Source organism: Cryptomeria japonica, chromosome 8 (assembly GCF_030272615.1).
Source record: "Cryptomeria japonica chromosome 8, Sugi_1.0, whole genome shotgun sequence".
In the NCBI taxonomy this organism is placed as follows: domain Eukaryota; kingdom Viridiplantae; phylum Streptophyta; class Pinopsida; order Cupressales; family Cupressaceae; genus Cryptomeria; species Cryptomeria japonica.
In genome coordinates, this window is record NC_081412.1 from 219302459 (window position 1) to 219316884 (window position 14426).

At 38.1% G+C, this 14426-nt stretch overlaps 1 protein-coding gene across 3 annotated transcripts in view; it reads right to left on the minus strand.

Moving 5' to 3' along the window:
* LOC131067817 (MLO-like protein 9) overlaps positions 1 to 14410 on the minus strand; it is a 120074-nt gene extending 105664 nt beyond the window's left edge. For 2 of the 3 annotated variants that reach the window (XM_059209804.1, XM_058002979.2), the window contains exons 1-3: positions 13620 to 14410; positions 10906 to 10963; positions 10425 to 10663 (exon numbers count right to left, since the gene is read on the minus strand). In XM_059209804.1, coding sequence (XP_059065787.1) covers positions 10425 to 10663; positions 10906 to 10963; positions 13620 to 13733 — 411 coding nt within the window. In that variant the 5' untranslated portion in view covers positions 13734 to 14410. The remainder of the gene's footprint in view (positions 1 to 10424; positions 10664 to 10905; positions 10964 to 13619) is intronic. The other variant, XM_059209806.1, reaches the window with a different exon arrangement.
* Positions 14411 to 14426: the final 16 nt, after the last annotated feature.

The following is a 14426-nucleotide window of genomic DNA, read 5'->3' on the forward strand; positions in this document are numbered from 1 at the left end:
GTCATTGACAAAGAAGAAGAGTTGGGACAACAACCCCCAGTTGTCATCAAGAGAGCAACTCCTCCCGCACATCAGTAAGAAGGTTGAGATATCAAGATACAAAGATTGCTTCCAAAAAACAATTTAGCATTAAGCGCAATGGTGCTACCGCATAGAGGCCTATTTCCAGTGTTAAACCTAATTTGGGATTTGACAACAATCAGGAAGACATTCTTTTAGGGTTGAACGATCTTGCTTGGAAAGAAAGGAGAAATGATGACGAATATATAAGAGTGCATTTTGTCCTCAACAAAGAAGAAGAAAAAGCTTTAGAAATCATTGTCGCTATCTCCTCGATCAAAGGTTTCCACTCTTTCTCGCATATCCTTGAAGAGATTCAATATTTCATAAGACTACACACTGGAGTGCATTAACTCGTTCTCACCAAAAAGGTTTCAGAGAATTCAAAGGTCTACTCCAAGAGAAAGAGAATATCAAGAATTGAGATACACTCCCAAGCCTAGGTGTGGGAAGGAGACTTCATCTAGCTGAGATACACCAAGTGGTAAAGACATCTTTGGCTTGTTCGCAACCCCACCACATCAATATCAAGATCAAGGAATCGATCAAGACCAAGGAGGTAGTCAAGCTAACGTAGTTCAACCAATTGTGCAAGCAACCAATCAAACAAGTTCCCAATCAAGTTCTCTACCAAGCGGAAGCACAATGTCTCACAACAGTCCACCTCCTCCTCCTCCAAATGGTGCGACTTGGATGGTTACTAATCTATCTCTACTACAATTTGCTAATTATAATGACATGCCAATGAATCCGGAGAATTTTTTTTCAAAGTTCAATATCAATGATCCAAACCAAATGGCAGAAGATCGTATCAAGTTATTTGAAGACCTCTTGAGAAATAGACCAATCCGATATGGAGATGTAGCTTGCAGGCTCTTCCCTTATTCCTTGGGGGATGAGGCGCGTTCCTAGTTCATCCATCTTCCTAAAAGCTCCATCACCTCATGGGAACTTTTAAAGGACGCATTTCTTGGAAAGTTTGGCCTCCTAGTTACACCGTTGAAGTTGTATAGACAATTTGTTGAATGCAGAAGAGCGGAACACGAACCAATCAACTCATTTAACAACAGGTTCCATAAGGCATACACTAAGTTGAAGACTCCTTACCTTGTAACGGATGCGAATGACATATATTGTTCAGCCTTAGATCCTCTCACAGCAATGTTTGTAAAATCTCATGCAATCCCGACAGACTTGGACGCGACATACACGAAGGTTGTGGAAGTAAGCAAAGGCTTAGGCCAAAACATAGCAAGACCTCTACTTCATATGGGATCGCCAACTACGGAAAACCAAATTCAAGGAATTGATCCATCAAACACTAGTGTTGAATCCAGTTCCGTTGTCAGCATGCCCAACTGCACAACCATCCAATCAACTGGTGTTGCACATAGGAGACCCAGCTTCACAAGCCTCCCAAATGCATCCAGTGTACTTGCAAAACGCATCGACATCCACAAGGACTGAAAGAATTGAATGAACAAGTAAAGAAATTATGATCCGATGTTATGCATTTGCGAAACCAAAACAATCAGTTGTAGAACATGCAAAGGAGCTTTCAAACCTAGCAGGGTAACTATCAGAATTATCAAGGAAACAATCAAAATTTCCAAGGAAATAACCAGAATTACCAAGGGAACAATCAAGCATTTCGTAGTGACAATCAGGGAATATAAAAGAGAACGTGGAACATCGTGCCTAACAATGGAAACATTCCTTCACCCTTAAACAACCCCCTGGCATCTGAAAAATCAACCAACCGACAAGGTCTTCCTTGCAAAAGCAGCCCTATCAAATTGGTGCAAGTTACATAACACAAGTCAGCATTCTAAACTACAGTGTCTTGAATTTAAGGTTGCCACTAATATATTCCAACAAGAGGTGTGCAACAATGAAAAAGTAGAGAACCCTCCAACAAGGGGATATGAGATAGTCCCTACAGTAAGATATGATCAAGCTCTAATCATTGAGGATTTCTGACTTCCTCCCATTATGGACAAAGAGATACTACATCAGAACGAAAGATTTCCACTCGCATCGGCAAATGCTCCTACGATACCACCAGGTTCCCAATTCCTGCCTTTGTCCACCAATGGACTAGTAGAAGAATCACATTATGTATTTCCTTAACTTGGCAATAGTGTTTTAGTAGAAGGAACAAGGGAAGTTCAAACATATCAACAGTCATCGGACAATTATCAACCAAGAGTTTATCAGAGGAACAACAAAGTGCAGGATCCACCAACCACATCAATTCCTCCCAATAATTTCTTGACGCCGTCGAATCCAAATGCGAGTAATACCCCAGGTTATCTAGGATATGCACCTGAATACAGACAAAGCACAACTTCTCCTCAAGTTCAAACGAGGAATGCTAATCCACCTCAAGGACAAGCAAGTAGTGTCAACTCTCAAGGTCAGAATAGAAATCAAGCTGCCACTCCCCAAAGTGAAGTGAAAAGATTAAGCTCATATGTGCTTGAAGAGTTTAAGAAAGTCAAAGTGAGCCTCTCTCTAATGGAACTGATGAGAGTAGCTGAAATTTGAGAAACATTGATAGGAAGTCTAGACGACGACGCTACAACAAAGACTACCACTCACAACACGTCCAAGTTCCCTAGGAATCAAACGAGTGCTCCCCAATCTAGCATGGCTCAGAACATTAATGTGGCCCAAGAAGTATCATTCGCCTCTCAAGATCAATCCAACAATGCTTGACAACCGTCGAACATAGTATATATGGTTTAGAGTTTGTCCAACTCACCAAAGGACGACAATCAATCCAAAAGTACAAGTATACCCGAAAAGGTCAATGAAGTAGAAAACAAAGAATCAATTAATAAAGAAAATATCCTTGAAAGTCAGAAATCACCCGTCGCAGCTACAAATGCTACAACTAAAGATGGTTGGGTGAAAGTTGAGAAACCCATTAGAAATGTAGAAGTTGTTGTGAATCAAGGTACAACAAGAAAATAAAACTCAAGCTATTGCAAGTGGGTCGCCACTGCTAACGAAACCTGAAGAAAAGCTAGGTTCCCAAAAAGACAAACTAGACATTTTCTACCAAGGAAAAGATGAACCAGCTCCATTTCTCTTATCCATTAGAATTTTTGGCAAAATGCTACACAATTGCTTGAGGGACTCAAGTGCGTCCAACAATGTCATCACCCTTGCAATATGTCAAAGATTAGGCCCCACGCTTACTCCTACAAACAAGAAGCTTGACAAGATAGAAGTCCCAGTCATAGGAGAATTGAATAATATTCATATGCAATTAGCTGCTGATCCCAAAATCTAGAACTTCATAGATATTTCAGTGGTTGACATCTCAGATGGATATGGCATGCTTTTGAGTAGAGACTGGTCTCGAAGACTGAATGGATGTGTGGCAACGGACTTCTCACACATGTGGTTGCCTTGGAAGGGATTGCCCAACCAAATCAAGATTGATAGTAGCCCAAGATTGAAATTGATGATAATAGAATCTGGAGAAAACAACGAGATCCTCTTTTTAGAAGCAGATATGGAGACCTATAGAATTAGAGAAGTGCTAATGCTTCAGGAACTAGCAAACAAGGATAACTTCCAAAAGATATTTGATTCAACTAAGGCCATTACTGAAAATGATAGCGATTCATCCTCCAAGGATGGCAAAGGCACATTTGAAAATTTTAAGAGGTTTGTCCTCAAGAATGTGAACCAAGGAATTGAATTAAGAAACAAGGCATGTATTGAAGACTTGTTGCCGAATTGGTGTAGGATACACAGTACCTTTCATTTAGAATTCACATGTGCGATGTGTAAAGTTTCTTTAGAACAAGTGTACAAGAAGAACCCAAGGGTGCTAAAGGAAGGAAAGATCGAGTTGCTTGAGGACGATGTTGATTGTCTAGAAGAGATCTCTATAGTGAAGAAAGATACATCACCAAAGGAACATGAAAAGCCCCTTAATTGTCAGAATTAGTGTCAGGCTCCACAAGATAAAAATCAAACTTGGACTTTAAGGTTCGATGGATCCAAATCCAAGAAGGGAGCTGGTGTTGGCTTTGAATTAATTAGTCCATCAGGAGAAGCATATCTTGCTACCCATAGATTGCAATTTCCATGTATCAACAATGTAGCAGAATATGAGTCTTTGATTCATGGGTTGCTTTTAGCCATCAAGAAAGGAGTCAAAACACTGCATGTAATTGGAGACTCTGAGATTGTCGTCAGACAAGTGAGGAAGCAATATGTTTGTCAAGATAAAAGGTTGATCTGCTATTCCAACAGAGTTTGGGACCTAATAGAGAGCTTTGAAGCATTCAACGGCAAATCAATTTATCGCTTCAAGAATCAAGTGGCAAACTCACTAGCCCAAGCTACAAGCTTGCTGTAACCATTCAACATGGAAGGATTGAAGAAATCCACAGTCGAATTGACATCAATACCATATGTTCCAAATAACATTATCAAAGAAGTATTTGATGATGACAAGCACATCCTGGACTTCCTGACAAATTCAAACATATTTCTTACCCAAATAATTGATGAGGAAGAAGCTAAGGAAGCCGAGTTTGATCCAGAAGAGATCATGAATTTAAAGATCAACACTATCCCTAGAGGGATGATTCAACTTGAAAAAAAAATAGATGTAGATAATTTGAATTCGCTCAAATACTAGAGTACCCAAGGAGACAAATGTGAAAAAGTAAATTTGGGGACTAATGAAGAAGTAAAGAACGTATATATAGGCAAGGTTTGTACACCTTAAGAGAAGGAAAACATAAAAAGAAGCATGAGTTCTCCAATGTGATTGCATTGGGATATGAAGATTTGAAGACGTATGATACATCTATCATTACTCACACCATCCCTCTCAAGCCAGATAGCAGACCTTTCAGACAACACTAAAGACCAATGAAGCCACTGTTGGAGCCGTTAATTTATCAAGAAGTCAAGAAGTTATTATCCACCAAGATCATATTTCCAGTTAGGCACTCCACGTGGGTTGCCAACTTGGTTCTAGTTCAAAAGAAAAATGGCAAAATCAGATTATGCGAAGATTTTTGTAATCTCAACAAAGCTTTCGAAAAGGGCAACTACCCACTACCTTCATTTGATGAAGTATTGCAAATTGTGAATGGATCGCAAATGATGTCATTCTTAAATGGAAATTCAAGCTATAATCAAGTCATGGTTGAACCAAAAAATAGATTAAAGACAACTTTTATAGCTAAATGGGGTACATTTGCATACCAAAGGATGCCTTTTGGGTTGATAAACATTGGAGCCACGTTTCAAAGAGCTATGGACAGTGCGTTTCAGGACTTATAGTAGGAAAGTGCATCATTATTTATATGGACAAGCTCACCGTGTTTTCAAAGAAAAGAGAAGACCACATGCCGGATCTCAGAAAGATATTTCAAAGGTGCAGGAGATATGGAATTTCACTTAACCCAAAGAAATGTATGTTTGGGGTAACAGAAGACAAACTGCTTGGACACGTAATATCAGAGAAAGGTATATCCATTGATCCTGATAGAATAGAGGCTATATCTAAGATCAGCATGCCTACTAGCAAGAAAGAATTGAAGTCATTTTTTGGGAAAATCAACTTCGTCTAAAAGTTCCTAACAGGGTTTGCTGAAATAATAAGGCCACTAAACGAAATGTTGAAGAAAGATGCGAAGATGGAATGGATTCCACTAGCCAATAGAGCATTTGAAGAAATTAAACAAGCAATTGCCAATGCTCCCATCCTCATAAGTCCAGACTATACAAGTCCATTTTACTTATATTCATTTGCATCATAACACACTTGTGCAGTCATTCTTACACTAAAGACCGAAGAAGAGGACAAACACCCAATCGCAATCATGAGTTCACCACTCAAGGATGCTGAATTAAGATACCCCAATGTAGAGAGACAAGCGTACGCAATAGTTAAAGCAATCAAGGAATTTCACCACTACATCCTAAAAAGCAAGGTGCATGCCATTGTTCCAAACATAGCAGCCAAGACACTGTTAATGCAAAACGAGCTTGGCAAAAGAAGAGGATAGTGGGTCGCCGCTATTCAAGAGTACGACATTGAAATACAACCCATGAAGCTAGTGTGAGGACAAGCTCTCACACAGATGATTGCGATTGATGGACCAGGATTGTTAGAGCAGGTATATCAACTTTAGGACATTAGCCTAAATGAGTGCTACATAGACATTGTATGCTATCTGTTAAATCAAAGGCACCCCTCACATTTGAACCCAATACAAAAAAGGGCATTATGAATCAAAAGTCAAAGGTACATGCTACAAGGGTCAGTGCTTTACAAGAGAAATTATGAATGAGTTTATCTATGATGCTTTGGAAAGAATGAAGCTAAGGACATTATGGATCATTTCCATAATAAATTTGGAAATGCACATGGAGGCGCCCTAGCAACTACTCATCATATTCTGCGAGTGGATTATTATTGGCCCACGCTATTCAAAGACGCACACCAACATGTGAAAACATGCCATACCTGCCAAATAGTTGTTGTTTGAGAGAGGAACCTTGCCATGCCGTTGCAACCTCTCATTGAAGTAAGACCTTTTTCTCAATGGGGACTAGATTTTATTGGCATGATTAATCCCCCATCCTCATCACAACACAAGTACATTCTAACTACTACTAATTATTGTACTAGGTGGTCAGAAGAAAAGGCTCTCAAGTCTTGCACTATTGAGGTTGTTATCAATTTTCTTGAAGAATATGTTGTCACTAGATTTAGATGCCCTCTTGCCTTTGTTTGTGATAATGGTCCCGCCATTACATCACTCGGATTTTCCAATTGGATGTTCGAATACAATATAACCCTGAAATTTTCATCCAATTATTATCCTTAGGGGAATGGCTTAGTAGAGTCAACGAATAAGAGTCTCTTAAGTGCCATTAAGAAATTGCTAGATAAGAGTTCGAAAGATTGGCACACACAACTCAAGTACACCCTTTGGGCTGATAGAACAAGGATCAAGAATTCCCTAGGAACCGCTACTTATCACCTTGTGGGCAAGACCCTGTCTTCCCTATCTAATTGAGAATTCCCACTTTACAATTTATGGAAGAATAACTAGAAGGTGAGGATCGAGTTCAAACAAGATTAGCACAATTGCTACAACTCGAAGAAAAGAGAGACGAAGCACTCAACAACTTTGCAAAACACCAAGGAGTGGTGAAACGTTGGTTTGATAAGCAAGCAAGAATCAAGGCTTTTAGGATTTCTGAGTTGGTTCTTTATTGGGATAAAGCTCATGAAAAATGAGAACACAACAAGTTTGACAAATTATGGAAAGGTCCATACCAAATCTCCGAAATCCTGGGAGAAAATGCTTTTAAGCTAAAGAGACATTGACTGGAGAGGACATTTTGTTGCCCATCAACAAACAATTCCTCAAGCATTACTTCCAACCTTAGGGTAGCTCTAGTAGCATGCCTTGTACATAGTTAGGTTAGGTTTCCCTTTTGGTTTGGTCTCAGAATAGTTGTGTCGGTCTTAGAGTAGATTTCCTATCGTCTTTTTGCTTTAGTTGTTTTGTCGAGACAAGGTCCCAATATGCCTTGAGTCATTTGACTCGTGTTTTTTTGGCTCCGTTAGTTTAGTTTGCTTTCCTTCAGTTTAGTTTGCTTTGCTTTAGTTTAGTTTTGAGGGATACCCACATGTGAGAAGGTGATTATACCCAGGCACACTCCTGCATTATGTTTTTATATCCAGTTCATTTCTTGGATGAATACTCATAAGGTTCTTTAGAGTCCGAGGTGATTATTTCTTAACATTATCCTTTGTTTAGGATTTATACTTAACTTGGAGAAAATCACTTATTCTATCTCAATGTTGACATCTTTTGATTACTATAACTTACACACTAATGAACTCCAAGCTATTGTGATTTTTAGGGCAAGTTGTGATTAGTGAAATATCTAAAGTCTTGCTTCAGCGCCACTGTAATTCTCAAACCCTAGTGAGCTTCATTGCTTACAAGCCAAAGTGTGGAAAGTATGAAAAGAGAAGCAATATCTTGAGAAAGCAATAAAGAAATGAAAATGAGAAAATAGAAAAATCAAGAAAAAAGAAAAAAAAAGAAAATGAACGAAATTGAAATATCAAAGTATTTAGCTTTGGGAATATGCATGTAACTCCATAGGGGTTATGGATGCCCGGCTGACAATGGAGATTACAGCGATAACCTTGTCAGGGCTATAAACGCTTGTTGGCAGCAAGGCTCTATCCAAGATGCTTTTGAAGCTAAGACGAACTATGTAGCTATTCACAATGGAGCTTGGAAATCACAGTCATCTTATGAGAAGGAATGAATGCAACTACACACACATGGGTAGCCAAAGACTAAGTGATTTGGTACAATTTGGGACTTTCCTCTTGTTTTGTGTATATTTTCTAATGTTTTGATTCACTTAGGAAAAAATTTCGAAGACTCTGAGTTTTGAGTGGGTCTTATTCTTGAAATGTTTAGGAACATTCCTCTAGTGGAGTCGCCAGATGTTGTGACCATTTCACACATCGCCCCATCACAAATGGGGACCCCCTCTTTTGCTTTCAGTTTTAGGGATTTTTAGGTTAGATTGCTAGGGGCGATCCTTTTAGAGTGAATAAGTTTGAGTGGATCTCACATCCAGCATTTTGAGAGTCAATGATTCACATCTTTTGCTTGCTTTAATGGAAATGAAGTGCAAATATGGCTAAGGCAAGTTGGTTTTAGAGGTCAACATTTTAAGGAAAAGGGACCTGAAATTGAAATTATCATGAGAAACTTGGAGCAAATGGATCAAGACAGCAAAAGTTGCCATTTTGGAGGACTTCCTTTGACACCTCAAAAGAGCGAACTAAGACTGCCTTTGACCCCTTGAATCAGTGAAATAAAGTTTTGCATTGCATTGTTTTGAATGAGATCATGATTTTGTCAAATGCGTTGCTAAGAAGCTCAAGCAATATCAAGTTAGGAAGGAAATTGATCACTTCCAAGGGAAGGTTGAATCCATGAACTAAGCATTTTGATGATTTCCTTTGATTGCCTAGATCAGCGACTTAAGCATTTTGATGATTTCCTTTGATTCCCTAGATCAGCAACTTAAGCATTTTGGTGATTTCCACTGACCCCTCAAATGTGCAACTTAAGGAAGTGCGATCTCGTTTAAGACAAAGGGAAAGATGTTAGAGTTCGCACCACCTTGAATGGGCCCCACGATGAACAAGAACGTTTTTATTAAAATTTGAATTTGTGAACCAAGTTGGCCTTTAGCTTTTAATTGCAAATCATTAAATGATGATCACAAGTTGGTCTTGTTATGAGGTATAGCACCCCTTCAACGACTATAAACTTATGTTGATCATTACATTTGATCAACACAAAATCGATACTGCAAATGATCTTATCCAGAATGCAATTCTGATCACACATAACAGAGATTTCATATTGTCAAGATTGCAATTGCTAAGGCAGCGAATTCATTCATTGTTGACTGCGATTTTCATCAAGGCAAAGGCAAAGTCATTGAAGGCATCAAATTCAGTCATCATCAACAGCGAATTGACTTCTTTGATCAGTGAACCTGTCATTGAAGGCAGCGACATTGTGGCTGTTTGGTCCCGTGCATGTTGAGGGTGGCCTTCCTCCCTCTCCGTTGCTAAGATCCACGCTGCAAATAGGTGAAATAGACTTTCCTACTATGAACTTCTAGGAAGGAGCATAAGGACTTTCACTAAAATCTCTTAAGAGAGGCTGTGATTCTCCAAGGAAAAGAGCATGGATAGCAGAAAAAGAAAGAAGAAAAACCTCAAGACCTGCTCAATCAAACAGATGATTTTAGTATTTCCATAATTTCTACATCTCTTCCTTTTATTTTCTCCTTGCATTATAATCACTGGGAGAAGAAATTTATAAAGGGACTTTTTGGTTGTCCTATTTACCATTTGGCATAATATAAGTTGACAATGGGCTCCCTTTCCCTGTCCCTCTCCATTCCCCTTTCCTTACATCTCACTCTCTTTAAAAATGCAGTAAGTTTATCGATCACAGAAATAAAGAAGGATCCTTTAGCATCCATCTTTCTAGTTCTTTCAAATTTTATCTAGTGGATCTATTCTTCTGAGACATTCATCATAAACCTTGTCATTTCCTACAAATCTTGCTTCCCATCAAAAACAATTTGCCATGCAAACCAAGAAAAATCGTGTACCAAGGAAAATTGTTAGTAGCATTAAAACAAAATAACCACAGAGCCTGGGAAAACAGTTGTATTTCAGAAAACAGCTAGCAGCAATAAAATAAAATAATCAGTCTTGAAAAACAGCTAAAATAATTAAAACATATGGCCTATGGGTTTACTTTATCCAAACAAGAAGTGTCGGAGCCACCAGCCAAAATCCGCCTCTGTGACTCCTGACTAGAAAACAAGGCTCTTGACAGAAGCTTCCGATTCTTCTCCTCTGACGAGGTTTTAGTATCACTAGTGTCCTTCCTACAGGGAAGCATAGTTTCAGACAGGCTTTCTGATATGCAAATCTTGGCAACATATGTCTGTGACACAGTGAGCAGGAGTGAAATGAACCCAAGAAGCATCAATTCTGCAACCAAAATGGTTACAATCATTACATAATTGTATAAGATTCAGGTAATAACCATAGGAGAAGTTCTTGAAAACTAAGCTAGTGAAAATCCAGTACCTTCATTTTAAGATGATTAATGTTGAGAAAATACTAGTCATTTAGTCTAAAGGAAATCTTGTGCAAGAACTCTTGGTTACCTATATCAGAAAATTCAAAACCCTCTAAAAGGTAACTTAATCTAAGAAAACCAAAGTACATACCTGATTTAATCTTTTCAAGTGCTTCATATAATGCTTTCTTGTTACGCTTTGTGAGCCACTGCAAACAAGAAAATGAGGTCATGTTAAGTCACCCAACATCTCTGTTCAAATGAATGAAGGACATGCACATTTTAGGTTGCACAACTTCCTATCACCACAAAAATACTATCTCATGACTGTATCAGCTACATCAACTTATCAAGGCATCAGTTTTGGAACAAAATATACTCATCTTTAAGGTTGTGATAAATCAGGCATTTATACCTACATTAGAATGAAATGATAGAGCATGAAAGACTTGAAAGGAAGCCTGTAATAGTAGATTGAGTGATTGCTGGGCAAGAATGAGATCCCAAGAAGGGATGATTCAAAAGACTGACCATGGCACCATACTCTACTTCCCACGGCTAGCTATGAAGCCTGAAAATGTGTTGAATGTATATTTTTACCACGTTCTTTATGACTTCAGGACCAGCACAGGATTTAGGAAATATTCATTTTGAAAATATATGTATTGATCATGAAGCCTGCAGACTGAAGCTTTGGATAGAATTATAAATCATTCAAGCTCCAGCTTCATATATAAAAAGTCTGATTAGCTTAGAGTGTCTTCATAGTAAAGCACCGACATACTTAAAGGTACAACAGGCATACCACTGTACTTGTTATGGTAAATTGATGTAAATTTCCACCAGTTTCATATCTTTTCAAACCAGTGGTAAATTGATTATTTTGTCAGCATAGAAGGCTAATCTACAATAAACCTTCTTGACACAAAATGAGAACAATCCAATGGATGGAAAGATAATAAGTTTATAATCCTTTTGGAGATTTTAGCCTTCTTGTGGCTAGCTTTAATTGATGCAGCTTTTCGTTAAGGAACACTTAGAAGGAAAGTAGAAATGTCTGTTCTCCTGCAAATTTTCACTGTGTATAATATCAGACTACCACAATGGAGATGGCCTGAAGAAAGAGAGAGTGACACCAAACAACACGATCAATAGGCAGAGCAGGTAAAGTGTTCGGCTTATGCATGATTATTTATGCACTCACCCACAAGATTGTGACTATGCATTACATATGTAATACGACTGCCATAGATGAAAATGCACCCGGGTGGGTGTCTAGCTCAATAAAGAAGAATCACCTATGCATATTTAATAGATTGCTTTTCCAAGTGAGCTTGGTTATATGTATAGATTTGACCAGATAAATATACCAAGAGTCCTCTGTCATAGGTAGATTCCCCACCTAGCTGCCCCTTCAAATATGTTCGAGAAGCATATAGCGGATGTTTATCGGGTCCATCAAAACTTGGTGAAGCTCTCGTTCCTCTTTTACCTGCTTGCTCGTGAAGGGCTATGAAAGCCTCAAATACAATGTTGTATAATATGCACAGATTTTTACTTATCCTAGAGAGGACTAGAATATTAGCATAACTGACATTACAATAATTCATGATGATTAAAGATGGAGCTCCTAACTACATACTTGTGGATATGAGTCATCAACCAAAAGGACCCAACCTCTAGTGCAACATCGTTTGGTTTTGTCAATTAAGCAACGACTTTTTAAGATGTTATTTGATTTTGCCAAGTAAGCAACAATTTTTTAAGGTGCACCTATGAGGGAATGGATGAATAACAGGCCTTATATTTAATTTCCTCAATCTAACAGTGATAAACTCTTTGACAAATGGGATGAGCTCAAACTGTAGAAGCAACACAGTTTTATAATGGAACCCAGGATTCAAATCCTCTGGAAAAATGGTTGAGTACTGAACTTGGATAAAACACAACATACTACTTGATTTAAAATAAAGTGCGAGAACAAAATCTCTAACAGAAACAGTTAAGTGTTAAAATTGGCTAGGTGGGCATTAGCAATGGAAGCCAAGATTCAAATCCTCGGGAAAAATGGTTAAGTGTTGAAATTTAATAAAACACAGCATGCAGATTGCTAAGTGGAGCTTTCATAACGAAGCAGTAATTAAATTCCTCGGAGAAGTAGTAGTGTTAAAATTAGGTAAAATAAAGCATACAACTTGCTATGTGAGACTTTCTTATTGGAACCCAAGATCCAAATCCCCAGGAGATATGGTCTGTGCCAAAATGAGGTAAACACAGCAAACAAATTCTTCGATGGAGCTTTCGTACCAGATTCCCTGCTTCAAATCCACAAGAGACATGATAAAAATGTCAAAACTGGGTAGAAAAAGAGCCTCCAACTTGCTGGGAGGATCTATCATAACAGAGGCTCGGATTCAATCCCAAAGAGCCATAATAAATTATTCAAAGTAGGCAAAATTGAAAATAGTGATACAGAAATTCAACTTGGTGGGTAGATATTTTATGAAGGAGACACTAGTTCAATCACCAATAGACATGATAAAGTTTTAAATTTGGATGAATGACAGCATCCCGTTCACTGGATGCAGTACACCCCATTGGTTAAGTTATCCAAAGACATAATGCTTGCCGTAGCATATAAACCCAATCTAAACCCACAAGGCAAACGAGAGATTATTAAAAGACTTTTATCCACGAAGGCCTTGAATTTAACAAACTATTGAGTGTATGCGTACAGATAGAGAAATAGAAACACACTTTTCCAACATGATGAATGCACTTTTCAAGAACCTTTTTTCATCAAAGTCCCTGAATTGAACAGACTATTGACTGTCTGCAATACAGATAGAGAAGCAAAAAATATACCTTTCCAACGTGATGAATGCTCTCTTCAAGAATCACAGAAATGAGTATGAAGACAAAGCATACAAGAGCCACTGCCCAGGTAGGAGTAAACTCCAAAGACCTGTCACTTGCCATCTTCTCCTGCTGCTGCTACTTACTTTTCTTCTTGCACGATTGTTAACAAAAGCTTTTCCTCTACATGCTTGTGGATTCAATCTTATTGTTTTGCATGGTGGTGAGAGTAGAAATTGAAAAATATTTTAGTTTGGATTGCAAAGTGTATCAAAATATCTGGCTTTTAAAGTATATGTACAATTTAACAGCCACTTCTCTTCAAGATAATAAGATATTATCAAATTGTATAGGGGTGAGAGAGGAAATTGAAAAATATTTTAGTTTGGATTGCAAAGTGTATCAAAATATCTGGCTTTTAAAGTATATATACAATTTAACAGCCACTTCTCTTCAAGATAATAAGATATTATCAAATTGTATAGGAGAAAATCAACATTTCACTAAACAAAGTAATAAATCCGATACCACATAGACTATCTTTAGCCTCAGAGATGTAAAAAATCTTCCATCATATTCTAATCTTAATCAGATGGAATGAATTCACGGGCAATCCCATCCTCTCCGATAAGCTTCAGCACACGGAACAAGGTAGATCATGGCCTAAATTAATTAGGTGGGAACTGCACAAAGGGTCAATAAGTAATGGGTCCCATATCAATAATAAATTATGAAAAAGCTGCTCTTTTCGTCTGACAGGAAAAGTGAGTTTCTTCCACACTGGAAAAGACCCCCACATCTTTTTATCTAAATTGA